Source organism: Chamaea fasciata, unplaced genomic scaffold (genome assembly GCF_029207755.1).
Source record: "Chamaea fasciata isolate MVZ Bird 193981 ecotype frontalis unplaced genomic scaffold, bChaFas1.0.hap1 SCAF_19, whole genome shotgun sequence".
Lineage (NCBI taxonomy): Eukaryota > Metazoa > Chordata > Aves > Passeriformes > Sylviidae > Chamaea > Chamaea fasciata.
In genome coordinates, this window is record NW_027094104.1 from 7,793,720 (window position 1) to 7,814,971 (window position 21,252).

At 52.0% G+C, this 21,252-nt stretch overlaps 1 protein-coding gene across 1 annotated transcript in view; it reads right to left on the bottom strand.

The window, feature by feature from the left end:
• Positions 1-1,909: 1,909 nt before the first annotated feature.
• UBE2O (ubiquitin conjugating enzyme E2 O) overlaps positions 1,910-21,252 on the bottom strand; it is a 62,148-nt gene continuing 42,805 nt past the window's right edge. The window contains exons 7-18 of the mRNA XM_066200299.1: positions 20,886-20,995; positions 19,947-20,097; positions 18,665-19,173; positions 15,834-15,988; positions 14,827-14,939; positions 13,624-13,749; positions 12,535-12,624; positions 9,589-10,246; positions 8,578-8,714; positions 7,866-8,069; positions 7,127-7,184; positions 1,910-5,692 (exon numbers count right to left, since the gene is read on the bottom strand). Coding sequence (XP_066056396.1) covers positions 4,938-5,692; positions 7,127-7,184; positions 7,866-8,069; positions 8,578-8,714; positions 9,589-10,246; positions 12,535-12,624; positions 13,624-13,749; positions 14,827-14,939; positions 15,834-15,988; positions 18,665-19,173; positions 19,947-20,097; positions 20,886-20,995 — 3,066 coding nt within the window. The 3' untranslated portion in view covers positions 1,910-4,937. The remainder of the gene's footprint in view (positions 5,693-7,126; positions 7,185-7,865; positions 8,070-8,577; positions 8,715-9,588; positions 10,247-12,534; positions 12,625-13,623; positions 13,750-14,826; positions 14,940-15,833; positions 15,989-18,664; positions 19,174-19,946; positions 20,098-20,885; positions 20,996-21,252) is intronic.

Sequence of the window (21,252 nt, forward strand, 5' to 3'; positions counted from 1 at the left end):
GCTTCCTGTAGAAGCGGAGTTTATTCTTGTGAGAAGTACAAAATAAATACCTAGCGTTTGGAGAAAAAAAAAAAAAAAAAGAAAAGAAAAAAAAAATCCTTCCTGGGTTTTGAATCCGAGCTCACGGCTGCTGTCAGGGGCTGCGCTCACCCACGGCAGGACAGGTTTAGCTCAGCACCGCAGCCCTTCGCTCTGACATCCTGAGGCCAGGGGCAGCACTGAACGAGGGGCCCCGGCGATGCTCCCAGGGGGGATGCTGAGGACGCGGGGCACGGAGCATCGCTGCCACCACCCACCCCCATTGCTGGGCTGCAGCGATGCCGCCCTGCTCAGCCTCACCCAGGGAGCTCAGGCCTGCAGTGACACTTGGGGACATCCTGGGGAAGGTTCGGTGCCTCTGAGCCACAGCGGGGAAGGGCTCATGGAGGAGGTTCAAGGAGGGGGTCGTTGGAGCTGAGGCGTTTGGCTTTCTGCCTGCAGCAGGGGCCCTTTGGGGGGCTCTTGCATCCCTTTTCTCGGGCTCCGCGGGGCCAGCTGGAGCTCTGCTACAGGTCTCTGCCCTGGGGCTTGCCTGGGGGGGGATTACTCAGCCTCTTTGGTATAAAATTGCAGTAATTAAACCTCTTTTTCAGCGCTCAAGTACAAAGCAGGAGAGTAAACAGTGGTGGCTGTTTGCATTTATTCAACTGCAAACTATGCAATTAGGATGGCAGATCCGGGAAAGAAGAGCACGATTGTCCTCCCCCCATGGCCTCACTTGCTCATGGAGAGAAGCCCTGTTCCTGAGCCAGCAGGGCAGGCAGCAGCTGGGAACCACCTCCCAAAATAAAGTTATTTTCCCCCGTGGCGTCGGGCCAGGTGTAAAAACAGGCTGAGCAATAACTCTCTAACCCTGCTGAGCTGCTGGAGGGAGAGCCCATGGCAGGGGATGCGCTCGGAGCTCTCGCTGTCTCTGTCAAGGGACGCGGATCAGCAGAGCGGAGTCGTTCAGGCTCACAGCGCCTGAAAGGCTCCCTGCAGGCTCCTCCCGGGATCCTGTGTGGCGCTCAGCAGCAGGTTGGCCGGGATCGCTCTTGCCCTCCATTTCCCTGGTTTCGCTGCACGGCTCTGCCATCACCCATCTCCTTCCAAAACCTGTGGGACGGCAGTACCGGGCTCTTGGCGGGGAGCCCCCGGCCCTCCTCCCGCACAGCCCCTCGCTCCCGGAGCGAGGGAGGGGGCAGAGGGTGCTGCCAACAGCTCCAGCACAGCCGGAGTCCCAGCACACCGAGACACTGCCCGTGTCGCGCACCGACACCTCGAGCTGCTCCTGCAGGCTGAGGGGGACCAGGGAGGGCCCCCAGGGGGACAAAATATCAGCCAGGACTCCCGACTCCACATGACTGCTCCAGATTCCAGCAGCAGCCGGCAGGTGCGGGATGCCCTTGGCCCCCAGCAGCTCAGACACGGCTGTGCCCAACCTCATCCACCACACACTGACCTGCGTGCTGAGGCCACGGGCAGGGCAGGGCGGAGCTCCCGGGGGACCCACCAGGCTGGGGGGCTGCAAAAAGGGGGTTTCTTTTTGCCTGAATCTGACCGTGAGCACCGGGGCTGCCAGAAGCTGTGCTGAGGCACACACTGAGCCACCTGGAAACATCAGGCACCAGTCAGGACCACAGAAAACAAAAAACCCCAGGCTGACAGATGCTCTTTGTAAATCAGGGTCTTGGGGAAGAGTTTATAGACAGTCACAGGGGCAGCTCCTCCCTGCCAGACCTGCCTGGATCCCTCTGGACTTGCCGGCCTTGGCTTCAGCCAGTGGGACCATGTCCAGCCCCGAGGCTGGCACAGGGATGTGCCGGAGAGGGGCAAGTGCCAGAAGCGCGGCAGGGGGCGGTGGGGGAAAGAAAGAGACAACTCACAGAACTACTCACAGAGGCAAAATTTAATGGCAAGTCATCTTCCCTCCTTTATTACACCTTGGTTAGCCAAACGAAAAAAAAAATCTGCAGGTAAAAAAAGTTTTAATGGTCACACAGCACTTTATACATATATCATAAGCAACCAAGCATCCACATCTGCACGTGAACAACACACCTCTAAGCATGGCCTCAATAGTCAGGTTTGGTTTTTTTTTTTTTATTCATTAAATACTGTACAGAATCAAGGCTACAAACTGATTTTGTAAATGCTTCTTCCCCCTTCCCAGCACTTAAAACAGTTACAGGCTGCTCTCATTTGTACATCACACAGTCGTGTAGCCAGTTTTAAGGCTAACAATATGCATCATGCTTTGGCTTTTTTTGTGTGTTTTTAGATTTTTTTTTAAGGTTTTAGCCTTTTAAATTTTGTTACCCTTAAATATTACATACATACACAAAAATTACATAGCTGCAGTGTGCTCACCACCAACCTCATCACCCAGGAGCTTCACATTATCAAAAGCTTTAGAAAATTTGTAAACCTCTGTGCACGCTTGGGTTTGGGACAGCTGCAGAGAGCGAGTGGTGCCAGGGTGAGCAGTGTCCCCCTTCCAGAAGGTCAACATCCACCTCCTCGAAGAGAGCCCAGCCTGTGCAAAAGCTCTTGCGTAGGATCAGAGACTTTTTGGGCAAAGGGGAGGACGTGGTGCCTGCCCAACCGCTGCCCTGTGAGATGAGAGCTGCAGAGCAAAGGAGGGGAGAAGGGGGACCCAGCAGCTCCTCCATCCCCAGTGGGTTTCTCCCTCTCTCCGTCCCTGCTCCTGGGGGCCGAGGGGCAGCCACAGTCCGGCTCTGGGGACAGAGGGTGTCAGTGTCTGGATCACTAACTGTGGCTGTGCCAGGAATCAGCCTCTGCCTGTTCTTCCCTTCCCTGGAGCAGTGGCCTCACCCCTTGCCCCCAGGCCTCTCAGACACTCCCGTGCCCCACTCAAAGAGATCCATTCACTCCCGAACGTGGCCATGGTTACAGCTCCAGCTCGCCCTGCCCCGCCCCTCTCTGCATCCCAACTCGGCTCCTGCCCCATTTCGCACCTGCCAGGCAGGGAGGGCTCCTGGAGCAGGGCCGGAGCTGCTGCACAGTTGATCCACCCTCAGAGCAGTGTCTGGAGAGCGCTGCAGCCCAGGTCTTCACACGGCCAAGCCCTGCGTCCTCCGGAGCACTGGGAGAAGGACGTGTCTTCCAAAATCCCAATGGTGGATGGGGGAAGGAGAAGGACTTTGTGCAGCCAGCCCCTGGCTCAGGAGCATCATGGGGGCAGCGGGAAAGCACAGGGAGCTGGGGGAGAGGTGGATTTGGGCTGGTGGGCGCAGCCCTTGGTGTTTCTGGGAGCAAAGAGCACTGCACCAACGTACTGGGATTCTCCTGCTGTTCTCCATTTCTAACCACAGCCATACCGAGCAAGAGCAAGGGAGAGTTTGGCTCCATCCTTACCTCTGGCAGAGCCATCTGCTCAGCCCGACTCCTCCCCAGGAAGCCTGGCACCACTCCTCCCTCTGCAGCCTCAAGGACTCTCCCTGACAGCCTGTGCCCCCCGTGGATGCTACGTGGGTGCCTCTCCAAGGCCTGAGCACTGGGCAAAGGCAGCAGGGCTGGAGTGTGACTGCCCAGCTCCGAGTGAAGGTGTGTGCAGGCAGGACCAGAGGAGCCCTCAGGAAGGGGCATGACCAGGGGACTCTGGCAAGCCACTGCTTCGAAGTGCTCACAGTCACCAGCTCAGGCTGTGGAACACAGGCTGCCCTTGCCGGGTGTTTCCCAGAGCGTCCTGCAGCACCGTGGTTGGGATTAGGGATGGGAAGTGCTGTGCCCACAGTGCTGCTGGCCACAGCCAGGCCACCATGGGAAACAGCTGGCAAGGGAAGGAGCTGATAACAGCCCAAAACACCGCTGCTGTAACAGAAACAGGGACATTTGCTGCTGCCACAACAGGGCCTAGCCGTGACTCGGCTTCCCTGGGGTGACCCTGGCTCCCACAGCTCCTGAACACCCGTGTACAGCTGGATGAGGGAGCAGCAGCCACACCAGGTTGATCCAGATCTACAACAGGCCCCAGACTCACTGGCTGCTGCCTGCCCGGGTGAGGCTGGGATCCAGGGTGGGTGTAGTGCTGTGTGACAGCCGGGATGGCTGGGAACAAAAGACACAGATACCTAAGCAAGTAACGAGGGCAGAACCCTGAATCCCATGTATTTCTAGAAGACAGGCATGCATGGTGGGGAAAGGGAAGTTTGCCTCACTCTGGAGAAAAAGAAGTGGGGATGGCTAGACTTGCCTCCAGGAGACTGACCTGGAAGTTGCAGAACTGGATGGAAAGTCTGCAGCACTCCCAGGGTAGCACAAGTGCCAGTGCAGAGCTCTGGCCCTGCCTACCAATCCCGACTGGAAGAACCTTGTAGCTATGGGTGAACAACTAAGACTAGAGCAACTCCGTATGGTGTAGACAACTCCAATGCAAACACAATCCAATGTCTAAGTACAGATAAGCTGGGGTAGACTTCATAGAACCCGTGGGAATGCTGAGAAAAACAAAAGACTGGGAGGGCATTGCCCTTCATTTCCAGAAACTACAGCAATCCCTTCTCCTGGCTGGAACCCCACCAGAACAAACTGCTGGGTGTAGCGCTGGGTAAGAAGAGTCCTTGTGTGGAAAGGTGCCCCAAGATGAAAGTGCAGAGGGAACGTGGCTGCAAGACTGCTTCTGTGCAGGTCTCAAATCTTACCATTGCAGGGTCAAACTTGCAAGAAGAGCACGTACACGGGACAGGGGGAAGAAGAGGGGTTGGGGGCAAAGAGTTATTCATGCTTAAACAACCTTTCCTCAGAGGAGCAATCAGGCCTACCACCTTCTTTGGAACAAACCAAGCTGAGGAAGAAAAGCTGGAAGGAGAAGCCAGTTGATTGGTAACAGCATTTGCCAATTTACCTTCTGCTGCTTTCCCTTCTCCCCTGCACCTGCCTGTCCCTAACCTGATGGTTTATTTGTCCTCTGTCCACTCTGGGATGTTGGCCCCTGCTAAGGCAGCCCGGTACTGCTGCAAGACACCGCGGATGCTTTTAATGAACCCCTTGGACAAAGGGAAGAGGGGAAATCCAATATCAGGGTAACCGCTCTTCTCCGGCAGGAAACTCCTGTAGCTCTTTCTCCTTTTCTTTGGTTTCACACTGGGCTGCGAGGCAGAGTCCTGGGCAGCCTTCCCCTCGTCCGTTCGGTCTCTGGCCAGGTCCCCCCTGGCTTGGCCTGTGCTCTCCGAGTCTGAGTACTGTTGGAGGTCGCCGGCGTTGGGCGTCGTGCTGGGGAACTCCGGCTCGTCCGGCTCCTCCCTCCCGTCCAGCGCCGAGTCGGACAGTTCGGCGGCCACCCCCTGCTCCGAGCCGCCCTCCGCCAGCGCCCCCGCCGTGTCCCCGGGGCTCTCGGCCAGGCTGCCGCCGGCGCACACGAGGGAGGCGGAATCCGCCCCGTTGGCCTGTTCGTGGCTGCGCTCCACCAGCTCGTTGGTCTCCAGCCAGGACTCGATGCGGGACACCAGGCGCCAGCCGTTGCAGCGGAAATGCTCCCGGATCTCGTGCTCGAAGACCTCCACGGGCCGGCGCAGCAGCTGCATCATGGACTGCACCACGCGGATCAGCGTCATCTCGTTGTAGCAGCGGCTGTTCTCGTAGCCCTCCTGCAGCCCCCGGTCGCTGTCGAAGCCCGCCTCGTTGTAGTAGGGCTCGTTCACCAGGATGAGACCTGCCAGGAGAACGGGACACCGAGGGGTTAAGGCGGGAGCACCAGGAACTGCCATCCACTCCTGCCAAGAGGGTCAAGCTCAAGGGTCAAAAGCACAGGCCAGGCTGAACCCCCAGAACCTGCAGCACCCAAAGGACTGGTGTTGCAAGGGGAGCATAGCGTGATGTGGTGGGGACCTCAGACTCTGCAGGGAGTGGCACCCATGTTCCTTGGCTGGCAAGAACAGCCCTCTGCCAGCACAATGCAGAGGGCAAACAGTAGAGGAGGTTAAAAGGGCAGGAAGGGAGAGGTTTCACTGCTTCTTTCACTTCCCTCCTGCAGAAAACCCCACAAACACAACAAAAGCTTTTTTTCCCCTCTTCCTCCTAATCAGAACAAAGGCTAGACTGCAGCAACAGGCTTTGAGCTGGCCAGGTTCTGTTCCATCCAGCAGAGTCCCATCAGACAGTGCAGTTCTGAAACACAGGAGACTGACAAGTCACCTTTACCAAGATTTCTCCTGCTTACCTCTGGTCTAACGAAATTACAGGTATGTAGCAACAGCACTGCCAGGCTGCTGGCAGCCTGCCACAAGTTGCATTAGAGCTGGGGAGATCAAGAGTCTCAAAACCCAGGCAGCAGGAGATTATTTTCCCCTAACACCAAGTTGCTCCAGTAAAACACTTAGTATTTCATTTTCTAAATTTGGATCCTTGGCTTTGGAAACGAGAAAAGGCTTTTATTGTGGTGTCCTTCCCCCACAGCAGGATACAGGTGGACTGTGGGAGTTCAGAGGAGCAGGAGATGCCTCCAGTCAGCAGGAACCCTTGGTCTGTGTCAAAGTTTTCTCATCACATGCCTGAGCTCCCTGCACAGAAAGTTGCCCATGAGGAAGTTATGTGGTTTAGTCTGTCTGGTCCCAAACTGGATAGTGCAGAGCAAAGCCCCATGGCAGGAAGCCCTGGGGCTCGTCTAGGCACACCCCTGATTATTCTCTGCTTTGGAAGGAACATAAATACCAGCATCATGTGCAAAACATGCCCCAGGTAGGATGGCTGGGTGACTCAGTGGGGATAAAAAAAAAAGTCCGGCAAACGAGGCCCAGTTTAGCAACTTCACCTAACTTTGGTAACAGGCTGAGGACACAGTGGTTCACCTCTGTCTGCTCAGAGGAACAAGCAGCCAACTCTGTGCTTGGCTGCTGCAGTGAGAAGATGGCAAAGCATTGTGTCAGAGCCCTGGGATGCAGCCAGAACTGTGGGCATGAGAAAAGCTGGCACCTGCTTTCACTGCTCAAGCAGAGAGATAAGGACACTGCTTTGTCCAGCAAGGTGAGAGCAAAAGGCAGCAGTAACCCAATGGGGGTGGCCGATCCCAGCTGTGTGCCCCCCATAAGCCAACATCCCTTCCCCCCTCTGCCTTTTCCTGCCCCACAGGCTTGGCAGGAGCATTTACCTTGGATGGAGATGAGTACTTGAAGGAGACTGGATTTACTGGTCCACCTTTCTGTCCCCTGAAATGCACACATAAATATGTTAAAGGGCTGAAGCACCAGCAGTTTGCTCTGTGACTATTGTCAGATGCAGTGAGGCCCCAGTTGCTCTGCATTCCTGCTGCTGACATCCTGTGGCTCACGGCAGGAACAAGGAACTGACTCCGCAAGCACGTGACGTGCTGGTGTCCCATCTCAACAACACATCTCTCCGTTACTTTTTTACCAGCACCACACCCCCCTCAGGCAGTTCTGTCTGGAACTGTGTAACCTTACACACCAGGCATCAGTTCCAACCCCTCCCCAGCTGCCCTGTCCTGCTCAGAGTGTATTTGCTGGCTCTGTTTATTCCAAGTCTCCAGCTGGACTTTGTGCCACGCTACATTGATTTGTCCACAGTGTGGAAGACAGAGCCCTAAGCCACAGGCACACCCTGTGCTGGTGTTGGCATCTCTGCTGCGGCTGGTCCAACAACAGAATTCTCATTGAGGAGAGACAGTTGAGCCAAACACAGACCCAGAAAAAGCCAAACTACACCAGTTATCTGCTCCAGACACCTCAACCAGAGCCCAAAACCCAAACCACCCCAGCTCAAGGACCACTCAAGAGCAGAAGTCACCCAGGCCTGGCAGGAAGTGACTCGTTCCAAAAGCAGCCCAGCACAAGCCCTGCTCCCCAGGGACAGGTGGATGATGGCATTACCTTGCCTATCCAGGTCCCCAGGAGGCTGACACACACTTTGCCATTGTCGTACAGATTGGGGTTCAGTCTCCCACTGCACTGGGAGAGGTAGCGGAACAGAGGCGGGACAGCGGGGTAGATGTTGGGGAGCTGAATGTCGAAGAGGAAGAGGCCATCCTCATAGGGTGTGCGTGTGGGCCCCTTGATAAGGGCTGAGAAGAGATCCTGTGGGGAGAGGCAGGAGGTCAGGCACTGGGAAACACCCTCTTACCCTGGCAGAGCTGTATTTACACGGAGGGACAGCTGGGATGTGATTGACTCGGCCTTTTCAACTGTCAGCTCAAGCAACACATCTCAGGGCACCTTCCCCCGCCAGAAGTTGCACCCTGAGAGCAAAGCGAACATTTGCATCTGAAACAGGGCTTCAGGAGGGCAAAAATTCCCAAATTTACTCCCTGCTGACACAGCCCCTTGCTGGCTGCCCGCCCGTCTTCCCACTCAGCCCTCAGAACAGGCTCCCTGCAATCAGCAGCTCCTTTTTTGCCACCCTGACTCGGGGAATGCAAAAGCAGCCAAAGCAGCCATTTTGGGTAATTACAACCCTATTTCACATGCTGCACACATTCCTGCAGCTCTAATGCAAAGGATTAGGGCTAAGCAGGGAATTCCAAAGACAGAGATCTGGATGCTGAGCCCAGCTCTACCACAAAGGCATCTGAGAGTGGGCACTTGCCATTCGGTCCTCGAAGGTTTTCACCATGATGCCATCAGGCAGGGAGGTGGCCAGCAGAGCCATCTCTTTCCGCACGGTGCTGAAGAACTTCTTGGCTTCTGGGGGCTGGAACTCCATTTTCTTGAAGGCATGGGAATCTGTGGGACAAGGAAGACAACAGAATAACAGCCTGCCTTTGGAAACTGCCACAGGTTCCTCATGAAGGCAAATCTACCCATGTGTAATATGCATCATGTGGAAGAGAGGAATTAACTTGCTTTGGTGTTGAGCCAGGAGGCAGGAGAGATTATTTCCCACACAGTACAGCAACCACAACCTGCATCTCCTGTTCTCACTGTCCCACACATCACTGTCCCCTGTGGTCCAGCTAGGAGCCTTGTCCCACTGCTGGGACAATCTCACAGAGCAATGACCCCTTCTCTGCCAAATCTAAGCACAGCTCCCCACTTTCCCTTGCCCACACCTGCAGCCTCACAAGTTTGGCCACCTTTCCTTTCCCTCCCAGGTCTGGCTCATGAGCACCTCGGGCTCCACTGTCACAAATGCTCCAAACAGCCAGATGCTCTTTTTTATTTCTGGCCATTAACATTGGTGCCCGTGAATAAGGACACTCCCTCACTGAGGACACCCAGCACAAGAACACCAGCTGGTTTTGCTCTGCTTTTGAACCGATGCAGCCTTGAAAAAAAGCCTGAACAAACCCTCCAACTTGCAAGGAAATGTCTGCAGTGGAAAGCAACTGATGTCTGCAGCTCTCCAACATTAGTCACCACCCTGGGAAAGAGGCCTGGGAAGGTACAAGAGTGCCTAGAGATGCTATCTAAAAGCCATGCTTAGGTCCCAGAACACACTGTGCTTACAGAAGTTGGCTTAATTTCTCCTCTCCAGTTAATGAGCTGTGAAAAGGATTAAGAAGAAGAGAGGATACAGAAACTAAAAGGTTTGAGGCAAAGGTTTTGGATAAAGAAACACTGCAGGACAGCAGTGAAGGACCGAGTATCCCACACTCACCTGGAGCATACTCCAACACAGAGAACACTTCTCCCTTGGCACTGGTGAAGGTGACTCCAGGTTTCCCTCCACTCTGCTGGCAGAGCACTGGTGTCTCACTGGGCCACTCTGACCTCACTGGTGTCTGTGCCTCTGCTTTTTCTTCCTTCTTCTCTGTCTCTACCATGGCTTCCATCTTTTCCTCCTCAGCAATAGCCACATTATCCAAGGTCTTCTTAAGATTTTCCTGCAGCTTTTTAATATCGTCCAAGAACTTCTTCTCCCGAGTGGGTTTTTCCAGTTCCACAGTTGGGGAGGTGGGAGAGCCAGTCAGCAGCTGCTCCACAGTCATATTTTTCAGGCTTTCCAAGATCTTGATGGCCTCCTTTAGTTCCCGGAAGCTCTTTGGGGCTCCATCCTTGCCAGCTTTCTCTGTAGCAAGATCTGCAACTGCCATAGCCACAGCTCCCTGGACTTGTTCTTCTACTTTTTTCACCTCCTCTGCTGCTGGTTCCTCAGGCTCAAAGTCCTCAATTTTTGGGTGGTCATCTTCCATGAGGCCATTATCTGTCTCCCAGCTGTCACTTTCATCCTCCCACTCTGAGGATGCCCCGCTGGTGCTGCCGTCAACAGAATCATAGTCTGACTCCTCAATTTCTGACTCAATATTGTACAAGTGCTAAAGGAGAGCAGAGTAACACAAGACTTAGGCTGAAGTACAGTTCTAGGTGTTTTTAAAACTAAGTCATAGAAAAGGAGTATCCATTGGAATTGGTTGGGCTGTTTAAATCCACTCCATCTATACTGGCACAGAGTATGAAATCACACAGCCCCATTCTCCTTTTTTCCAACAATGGCATTGGGGGTAAAACTAGGGCAAGTTCTACATGGGCTGCAGTCCTCCCACTGTCTGGGATCCAGCACCTGGCAGGTGCCCCACAGCTACCTGGATGCCCCAGGGTTCCAGAACACAGAGCTCAGAAAGTATTTGGTATCATGTGAGGAGTTGGTATTTCTGGTCCTGCCTCTGCACCAGCAACCATGTTGGCACAGAGCCCTGGCTTGGCTGCCTCCACACTCTGCCCTTCCACAGAGACAATGCTGGAACCAGCAACACGTTCCCACAGCAGCTCTCCTCTCCTGTGGCACACAATACTTGCCGACAGATCCTTGCTAGGCTGCTTTAGCTGTTATATGTGGCTACTGCTTAAAATTCAGCTGGGACAATGGAGCCTCACCCAAGTTGCTGAATAAGCTCTTATATAAAATGTTCTCTCTCACTACTGGAAGCTGAACACATCCACACTCCATCCAGCCTCGCCTCCTACAACTTGCTTAGGCACATGCTATGTCTCAGGAGGTCTCTCTGCAGAGGTTTACAGACCTCCTTCAGCTTTCAGCACCAACACAGAACCAGGGGAGCAAGAACACCTTTACAGGGCTGTGTTTGCAGTTACAGGATGGGAGCATTTTATCCACAAGCTTCTGACACTTGAGTGACAGCCCAAGAATCCTCTTAATCTTGCAAGATTTGACCCCAGAGGCTAAAGCACAGGGAGCCCTCAGTCATCTTGTCAAAGCCTTCAACTGAACCATCACTGTTGAGCCAGCCCTGTACCACCCAGAGACAGGCAGCCAACAGAGGTTAGCTGGGTTCAACACAAGTGACTGCAGGCAGGAAAAGCCATCAAAACTCACAGCCCTCAAAGCTAATCCAAATCTGAGTTGGAAAGTTAATTAGCCTGTTATGCCATCTTTATTTTTAGAGCTGTGAAAAAAGCATCCAGACAGCTCATCTCTGTGCACATGGTCAGGCATTGATAAATCATGGTTTTACCAACTGATAATTCATGCTCCTGACATTTCCCTAACTCCTGTAATTATGCAGAGGAGCAGAATCAAAGGGACTGGCGTGACACAGCAGGAGCTGCTGCAGAGCCCCGGCACTGCAGTGTGAGAACAGCCCTTTGTGGAGCACACATCAGACCTCTGATTGTGCCTGTGATCCAAGCACATGTGACAACAGGGGGAAGGGAGACAGCAGCCTGCTTTGTACGCCCCAGTCCACTGCCATAGTGCAGGCATTGACTATTCTACTGTAATTAATGCAGAGCTGCTTGGTTTAAAAAGGAATCTTGCTCAAGTACTTAGTACTTGCTAAGGCATCTCTGCAGTGGAGGCAGTGGCTGCCCTGCCAGTGACAGAATGGGACTCTACAGATGTAGGTTGTCTTGTATCTTTAGGCTGTCTGCCTTCATTCCAGGCAACAAGGAGGGAAGACAAGGGATGAAACTGTATGGGGAGTAGCAAGTAGAAGTACAAGACAAAAGCCTTAAAAGAACCCCAGACAAATCAGCTGGGTGCAGTGGATTAGCAGCATAGTTGCATCTGTATTTTTCAGCTTGCACTCAACCCTTTCCCTCCCTGCCCTGGGATAAGATTTGAGTCTGATCCCTATGTTAGCTAAGGTGACAAATTGTGGCTCTGGCCCAGCTTCTGGAGGAGATTCTTTAGCTGAAAACCCCACTATGGTGGCATTTCACAAGAGAGACAGAACATGCAATCGTCTTTCGGCAGTGCCCTGGTTGGGCAATGTGCTGACCCGGGCTCCAGTCAGAACCCATCAACCCTGAGCTCTGCAGAGCACCAGGCACTGGAGGCCACGAGCAGGGCTCTGGGCAGAGCTGGGAGCATGCAGCGCACTCGTTAAGGCAAAAAGAACCTGTCCAGGCTTTCCTAATCGCTAGATTAGAGAGCAGTTATGACCAACTAGTTGCCCAGATCTCCTGACAAAAGGATTTTCCTGTGCTAACAGAATTGGGAAGCCACCCTATTACATGGGACTGCTCCAATCAACAGGGCAAGAGTCCCTTACCCAGTGAATCTCTCTACACACAGGATTTAAATCCAAGTCTTGTCACTCAGCTAAGAATTACAGTGATATTGGGAGGCGGAACAGGACCTCACCTGAGGCAGAATGATAGTCTTGGAATTGTCAGCCCACACCACTTCCACCTTACTGCTGACATCCACACGAGCCACCTGTCCGACCGAAGGCTGCGGAGACAAGAGCCATTTGTCAGTCCCTTTTCTTCCCCAGGCACTTCAGTACAGAGCAGGAAGGATCTGAGAAACATTTCCCAGCTGGAGAACCACCAAGAGCAACCCCTACATCCTACGTACAGAAACCACACAACTCTGCCCTGGAGGTGGGGAGAAGTCCTCTCCACAAGGAACAGGAGGGCTGGTGGGGCAGGAGATCCTGATCTTTGACAGGACTAGTGGCCCTTCAGTGCCAGCAAGAGACAGGCCCTCCGGTGGAATGGGGGTGCCCTCTAGTGGGGTGCCCTCAGCCCCCCCAACACCCAGCACCGGGGGCCCCCCAGAGAGCACAGGCATGAACAAACAAGCCACACTCGTGCAGGGTGTGCAGGCAAGGAGCACCTTGCCCTGCGGCAGGTTATCTAGGTCAGCTGAGCAGGCTGGGATGTGTTTCGTGCTCTAAGAGCCACACTACACCTTTTAACACTTTTTTAGGGCAGCAGGCTCGAAAGCTGGAGGTCTCTCCAGGAGTGTTTCCTCTACAATATAAATTGGTCCTTCTTCCCCCAAGGAGCTCAATGAGGTCAATAACATCAACACAGCTCAGCCACCATAGCTGAACCCCAGTCTTCTGCTGCCAAGCAAAACCGGTTTCATGACAAATCCACCTTCACAGTTGCCCAGGAGCCCACAGAATATCCTTTTATTACAAGTTACTCTGAAATCCTAAGCAAGAGTTTTATGAAAAGCCCTCAGGCGTATGTTCAGTTCTTGTCTCAGCTTCACTCTTGCTCTGCTGCAGACTGTCATCAAGGTCAAAGGATTCCAAGGTTACATCTCCACCAGACAGAGATCTGATGTGTTACTCATGACAGCAGGGGACACCAATACAAAATCAGGAAAATAGGGAGTGTAGGATGCCCATGTGGGGCCTAAAGCCTTCCTATCAACTTTTCCAAGTGTCTCCACCAAAAGCTGGTGACAGCGTGGTGACGGCACTGTGCCAGCACCCACCTCATCCTCCTTGGCTGCGGCTCCGTCCGAGTTGCCGATGCGGATGACGATGTCGGTGGTGCGGAAGCGAAAGTCCGGGTGATCGGCAATGTCGTACACGCTCACGTCCTCCTCCTCCCCGATCAGCTGCACCCAGATACAGGGCAACAGTCAGCCCCAGGAGGCTGCACTGACCCCCAGAACACATCTCCAGCACTCCAAAGCACTTTGTGGTTTATTTTGTCCCTTTTCAGCTGCTCCAACAGCCTGCAAGGGGCTGCTGCTGTCCCTCTTTGTCACGTCATCCAGTAGCATGTGGATCAAGGCGCAACAATGAAAGGAAGCAGATATTCTGTCTCATCTGCTCACCCTCACTTTTACCTCAGGGTCCATGTCACCATGACAAGAAGACAGGCAACCACAGTGTTTTATTCCCTTCTGAACACCCAGATTTCTCAAAGCAGTTCACTGGGGCCCAAAGGGCGAGAGTTTACTTTTGAAATTATCCAAGGCAACAGGAAGTATATGAATAAAAAATATGTCATTTAATGGGAAACATCTTTCCTTTGATTTCTCCTGGAGAAAAAGAGCTAGGAGCTCACAAATTATGAGAAATAAGTGGAGCACAACCCCAGGCCAGACTCATGTTCTGCTTCTACATGTGAAGGGCCCTGCTCAGTTATGACAGTGTGGTCTGGCAGGCTAAGACAAAGCAATGTTGAGGATCCCTCTCTCATCTCCAACTAGACTGCAGTCTATCAAGACTCTGGAAAATACAGCTTTCCTACAAATCCCAAGGAAAAGACATTAGGGTAACCATGGGCAATAGTAGCTGGCAGAGGCAGGCACAACAACATGCAATAGACTGATCCTCTTTCTATGAACCATGCAAAGACATCGGGAGGAAAAATTCTTATAGTGAACTCAAGAAATCAATTGTCTGTGACAACTTTAGGAAAAACTTTGTCCATACCAGAGCTTGATGATACCATGGTATGTAAATTATCAGCCTGGTCTTTGCTACCTCACAGGCACCTACAAATATGGAGTGACATCACCTCTAGCTAAGTCTCCCAGGCCCATAAGCACTGTTCCCTTCCTCAAGGATAAACCATCAATGCAGAGCTGATTTCCACGTTTATCTGTGTTTATCTGTTAGGCTTGTGTTATTTTGTGGCTGCTTTCTCTTAGCTGGCTGCAGCAGGCACTGGTTCCTGCACTTACCTCCACATCATCTCCACTGGGTTTCAGCTTGAACCACTTCACCACACAGGTACGGCCGATGTGGTCCCCAGACTGCACCACTCCATACAACCCAGGATCCTGGGAGCTCTGAGCTTTTGGTCACAATGGTAGGGAAGAAAACAAACCAATCAGGCAAAGGAGCACAGACTTTGTTCAGTGACTGAGGCTGTCAGCTCCTGGGCTTTCATGGCTGAAGCCTTCCACTTGTGAATGACATGAGGAAAAACACTTCTTCCTACACAGTGAAAATTGTTGCCAAACTAGAATGGTAGAGTTGGAGCTGACGGGTTACTTTAGTTTCCACAGACTACGTGTAACCCAGAAGACCAGTCAGACTATTACTCATCAGAAATGGCCACATAAACCACCCTCTATTTATGTTAAGCCAGCTTTCCTGCTCCCCAACCTGAGTGTCTTCTGGTCCCCACTGCTGAGGGTCTACCCTTGCTAGAAAAGGTGCTGAGAGCCAGATGATGTCATCAATATTTCATACCCAAAAGCTGTTAAGTCTCCTTGAACTTGTCCTAGTGGCCCTCACTAGCATCACCAATTAGTTTGGTGAAGAAAAGGAATTCAAGAAGATGCTTCTGGATCCCAAAACTCTCCATGAAAAGCACATAAGGGTCATGATAGATCAGCCATACAGAGAAAACTGCCTGAGGTACTTTGTTTGTTTCTCCCCTCACTCTGGGACAGAGCTCAGAGCTGTTGGCCCTTTCAAGGTGGGCAACCCCTGCTCTGCAGAAATACTGAGAATCCTAGTTTGGCTCCTTGGTATTTACTCCTTCCACATCCTTCCTGTTGTCATAGTTCAACTTTGGTATGTAAATAAAGGTTCTTTGCTGCCATTCCCACCAAGCCAACTGAATCACTGCTGTCCCTGTCAGGTGCCCACCTCAAGTGAGCACTAACAGCTACAGAGCAAATTAGGGGATCCAAACTGAAAAATACTTTGCAATTAAGAGCATTGTTCTGACACCCAATACCTCTTTTGTCCACCACAAAATCGCCAGGGCAGAACTCGTTGTTGTCCAGATGATGGACAGGGATCAGCTCATTGGAGCGGATGTTTGTCTCCACGGTGCCATCCTGCCACATCACGTCAGCTGAAGTCATTGTGGTCACCACTTCCACAGCAACCCTGGCAGCACAGAAAGGCAATGAGTTACCAAAGGGAACATCAGGGATCAAGATGGACCTCAGCAACACAAGGGTACATGGGTCAGCAGGCTGGGAAGCAAGTCAGGAAACCCCACATAGAGCCCATGGATGCAGCTACACAGCAGGCTTTGTTTTGATGGGTTCTCAACCCCTGCAAGTTGTTACATTGCTGAAGGAGGACTGACTTTCCAGGGAGCTCCTGCTGAGTTCACTTTTATTCCTATGCAGGCAAATTAACATCTACTGGCACCCACTTTCTGCCCCTGACAGAAGCACGACAGGAGCTTCAAACAGTTTGAAACTTGAGGTCTTCTCTACTTGGAGCACCTTCCAGCCTGACAGCTCTGAGGAGTCTTTGAAACTAGAAGAACACATATCTGGAACACATCTGGAAAGATAAATTGTCACAGCCCTTCCAGAGAGGGGGAAAAAAAAAAAAAAAGAGGCAACACATTGAATGTGGATAAAGCAAAAGGATTTTGTTTGAAAGAGAAGAATGTCCTTCCCAGCTGTTCAAACACATGTGTGTCTCTGCAGCTCAGAAATTAAACCCAAACAAGCCACAATGGACCACATGCTGGTTCTCTGCTGTGGGGCTTGACAGGGATGCTTGAGGAGGCAAAATGCTTGAAGCAGGAGGGACAGCCTAGCTGGACTCTCTTCTAATATGCCCTCCACTAATTTAATATCTCGTACAGCACAGAACAAACCAAATCCCACACTGGCTTTATATCTTCCCTTTACTTTGCTGGCCAGGCTTTCCAGAATAACACATGTGGTGGATTTATGCTGGTTTCAGAACCAAATCAGAAAGAAGATACAATAGGCAATTACAACTGTTTGCCACCAGCCCTGTTTTTATGAATGTCAGAGAAATATTTTTAAGTGGAAACAAGATGAAGTTTTTAGTAGGGCCAGCATTCAATAGCAGAAATTATCAGAGAAGGTTCTGTAACAGGCCAAGTGCGTGTGTAATATGCAACAAGATGGTTTCTGGGGGATATAGAAACCATCGATATGTGCAGCTGAGGATAGGAGTGGAAAGGGTGTACAAGGAAATGAGGCACTCTTGTCTGCAGCAGTGGCTTCAAACAAAAATCAAGACTTGATGTTAATGAAAAATCCCTTCATACCGTCACTAAAAGACACCCAGCGGTCTATGTGCTGCCCAGAGCTGCAGCAGGTCACTCACTGATGGCAAAGCCACATGCTGAGCTGGCCCCTGCAGCCAGACTGCCCAGAAGCTGACTCAATCACATGTGGTGACCAAGTGCAGGCAGCCCAAGCACTCAGCATGTCTCAGCAGTGCCTGGCAGAACATCTCTGATGGCCTCAGCACCCCAGAGGAATATTCAACAGCACTGGCCCCTTCATACTGAGCTGTGCCCAGCTGCCACATGCAGCCTTCAGAGCATCAGCTGGGGGATCTCAGTCTGTGCTGAAAAAGCCTCTGTCTCCTACTCTGTGTCATGGTTGTCTCTGCATCTCCTTGTACAGAGCTGCCCTGACCCTGCACTGGGATTTCTTGGGGCTGCCACAGGGCTTTCTCCCCCATTACCTGTATGGTGCAGGGAGCCACCAGGTGCCCTAGCTAAGCTCTCCTTAGCAAAACCTTCAGTAAAACAGAGACACTCGGTGGGGGAGTGAGACATGAAGAGTGAACCGAGAATCTGTTCCCAGGAGCTCTATCACACACTCCCATTTTTTCTCACACTTGGATACTGCTCTGCTGGGCTTTGTGACCTTCAAATCTAATTTCTCCAGAACTCACAAGGACTGCAAGAACCACTCCCCTTGCATACAGGCAAAGTTAAATACCTACAAAAAATGTCAACGAAGTTCATGACATTCTCAAGCTATTAGATCTCTTGAATAATCTCTGATAATGTCACTTTCCTGGGAGGATTTTCACGTGTTCTCTTGTACCAGTTGATGCAGAATCTGTACACAACTAAGCAGCCCAGGGAAGTCAGCAAAGAGGCAGACCACCTGTCAGATGTCCTTGCATCCCATGAAAACAGTTTAAACATTCCTAAGTTAAAAGGCAAAAGAGCTCCCTCCCCCAGGCTACTGAAATCAATTCCTCCAAGGCTCTCAAGGAGCAAGTGCAATTTATTCGTTAAATTCTAATATTAAGAAGTATAGTGCTGGCAAAAATTGCAGATCTCTGCAGAGCAGGGCGAGGGTAACAGAGACCATGCTCTGCCAGCTCAGAGCTTCGTGCTGCACTGGAGGCAGCTCTCTAGGCAAAGCTGTCCATTCCTAGCGTGGTCTGTCCTCAGCCTCTCTGCAGAAGCTGCCAGAAAGGTAACCAATTAGTGTCATGTTTAAGCTGTGTGATCTTTATTCACCTCTTTCCCTGCACACAGAGTCTAACACAGCACAGATATGCTGTCCATGCCCCGAGGCACAGCTGAAATGGAATAGCATCAGTGTCAGGTCACATGGCCCCAGTTTCATCAGAAGCTGGAGTGAGACCAAGCTGATTCCACACAGGCCACTGCACAGTCATCACAAGATAATTGCTGTCAGTTACTACCAAGTGGTGCCCAAACTCTTCATCATCCTGCACCCGAGTTCAGGTGGTGCTTTACACCTGAGCACTTGGGTGAGGGAGATTTTGGCAATTACAGATGGATGTGGAAATCCAGCTCACCTGTCTCCCGGCTTAAACTCTCGTGAAACCTTGGTCTTCTTCTTCTTGTGCTTCCGCTTCAGGTTTTTGATGGAAAGAGGGATGCTCTTCTTGCGGCAGGTGCCGCTGCCACTCTGGGAGGAGGCAGTGGAGCTAGCAGAAGAGGTGACAGAACTGGTGTCATCAGTGTCATCAGCTGCCTCATCATCAGCATCCTGCTCCATGGACTGAAGCCGGTAGTCAGGCAGCCCTTCATCCTTTAGGAGAAAGGGAGGCTGCTGCTGCTGCCGCGCTGCTGCTCCCCCTTTCTCCTTCCCCGTGTCTTCAGGCTGCTCCTCCTTGCTCTCCCCAGGACTTGGTGCGCTGTTGGAAGAGTCAACATCCAGCTCACACTTGGATTCAGGCTTAAGCTCTTCAGATTTTTGGTCAGGAGCTGCAGCAGACTCTTTGTCAGGGGCTTCACTGGGGCCCTGAGACTCTGGGGAGCAGGACATGATCTTCACAATCTGCTTCTTCAGCAGCCGTCTCACCTGGAGAGAGCAGACGTGGGTCAGACCTGTGCCTGGACACTCGGCAGGCTGCCAGCCAGCCTGGGGAACGTTCAGCTTTGTGCAGGGAAAAACAGCACCCATGGAGCTCTGCAAATTTCACCTGCCCCAGACTACTCTGCAAAGCAGCATCTCACAGTGCTCTGCGCAGGAGCAGCACTGCACTAGCCCAAGTAAACTTTGCTCCTTCAGATAATTTTAAGCATGTTTTGAACTTTTGTGTTATGGAAGGTCACAAGAAGTTGCACAAATTAATCCATGTAACAGGCACGGACATGCAGAGAGGTCACCATCTAAACACTGATGACATCCTGTTATTCCAGGAACACCACAGCTCTACAGCCAGCAGGTACATATCATAGCATGACTCACTTGGCCTAAGAAGCAAAAACAACTTCCTTGTTTCACTGTAGCAAGAATTTAACTGAACATTTCAGCTCCATGAGAATGCTAAGGAAAACAACATGTTTTTAAGTCCCAGCTGTCAGAGCACACTTGACCCCCTGCAAGCTGACACTTCTGTGTTCAGGCCCTGTCCATGTTCTCTCAAGGTGTTAGCTGCATGCTTCACCCAGAGCAGTCAGACTACTCCACAAGGTGACTTCCCTGCTGGCAACAACAAGCCATTACTCTTCACAACCACTTCAGGAGTCACATTTCAGACCACATGACTACCAGGAAGATCTCTGCTTTAAAAGCCACAGTGACCACAAATGCTTAGAGAAGTCAATGCCTCCCTCGACCCTTCAACTCACCTTTTTGGCAACTGATCCTTCACCCAGGACACAGTTCCTCTCTGGGCATTCACAGGTGATTTTTGCAGGTTCTACTTTGTCTGGGAACACGTAGAGGCATCTTTCCCCAAGCTGCCTTTGGGCATGGTCAAAGCACCCCAGACGCTTTACCCTGGCAGAACAGGAGAGCCATGAGCACAGAACAGTACCAGTGACAGAACCCAGCAGTGCCCAGGGCCTTCACAAGGCTGGCATGGCCTCACACGAACAGTGCTGCTTCAGGGGTGGGAGAGCACCACACCAAATCATTTCCAGGCACACAATTCTAAAGGAGAAGTGGGAATCTCACCAGGGACTGGGTGGGGATACAAAGGGTTTGGGTGGGACACAAGTCACTCCTCTCCCTGTAGCTCTCCCCTTCTTCCCAGAGAGAGCTGCCAAAGAGACATTTGGGGTTTTTTTGCCGTAATTTGAGAGCTGCTCCTCTCCAGCACACGAGCTCCAGGCAGGACCCACACTGACAGTGCTGCTGCTCATCAGATTTGACTGTTGAGCTCTCCCAGCCCATTCCGGCAGCCGCAGCCTGCAGAGGGCACCAGTTACTGCCTCAGCACCAGCCCGGGCTGCAGCCGCACCCCTGAGCCCCACCCCAGCCCCACCCCTGACACACAGGGAGCTGCAGCCTGCTCCAGGCAGGAGCCAAAGGAGAAGGAAGCTGCTGCCAGACACCGCTCTGTGCACCTGTCAGCTGGAGAGAGCTTGGCATTAGCGGGATGCCTGCCCTTGTGCTGGTAACTCAAGTATCAGCTAAACTAATCTGGAAGTTGTTCTCCTGTATTTTTGAAGCTCTGGGATATGCTGGGAACAGCAGCATTGTGTCGCTTCACTTGGTAGGTCTGTCACCCACAGTCTGCAAGGCCTGAGTGCTGGAAGTGAAAAGGAGTTTTCAAGGGATCTCACCTGGACAGCTTCTCCTGACTGATTATCGAGGGAGGAGGGCTCACACTGTCAGTACCCCCAGGACAGAAGCTTTTAGTGATCCAAGTAACCTTTAGTTCTACCACCTGTACCTACAATGTAGTAATAGAAAAGGAAATTTAACATTTCAGAGAGCTTCCCAGACCAGTATCTCAGATCTGAAAGCTTACACACGGGAAAGTGGCAAACCTACTTTTACAGTTTAATATGGGCAAGTGCAGTTCCACCACATCCAGGACAATCACAGTGCCCCCTCCCCCCCCAGCCTGACCCCTGACAACAGAGATTCTACAGCTTTTAACTTCAAGGAAAGACAGGTGGCTTGGGAAGGAAGCTATGGTACACATAA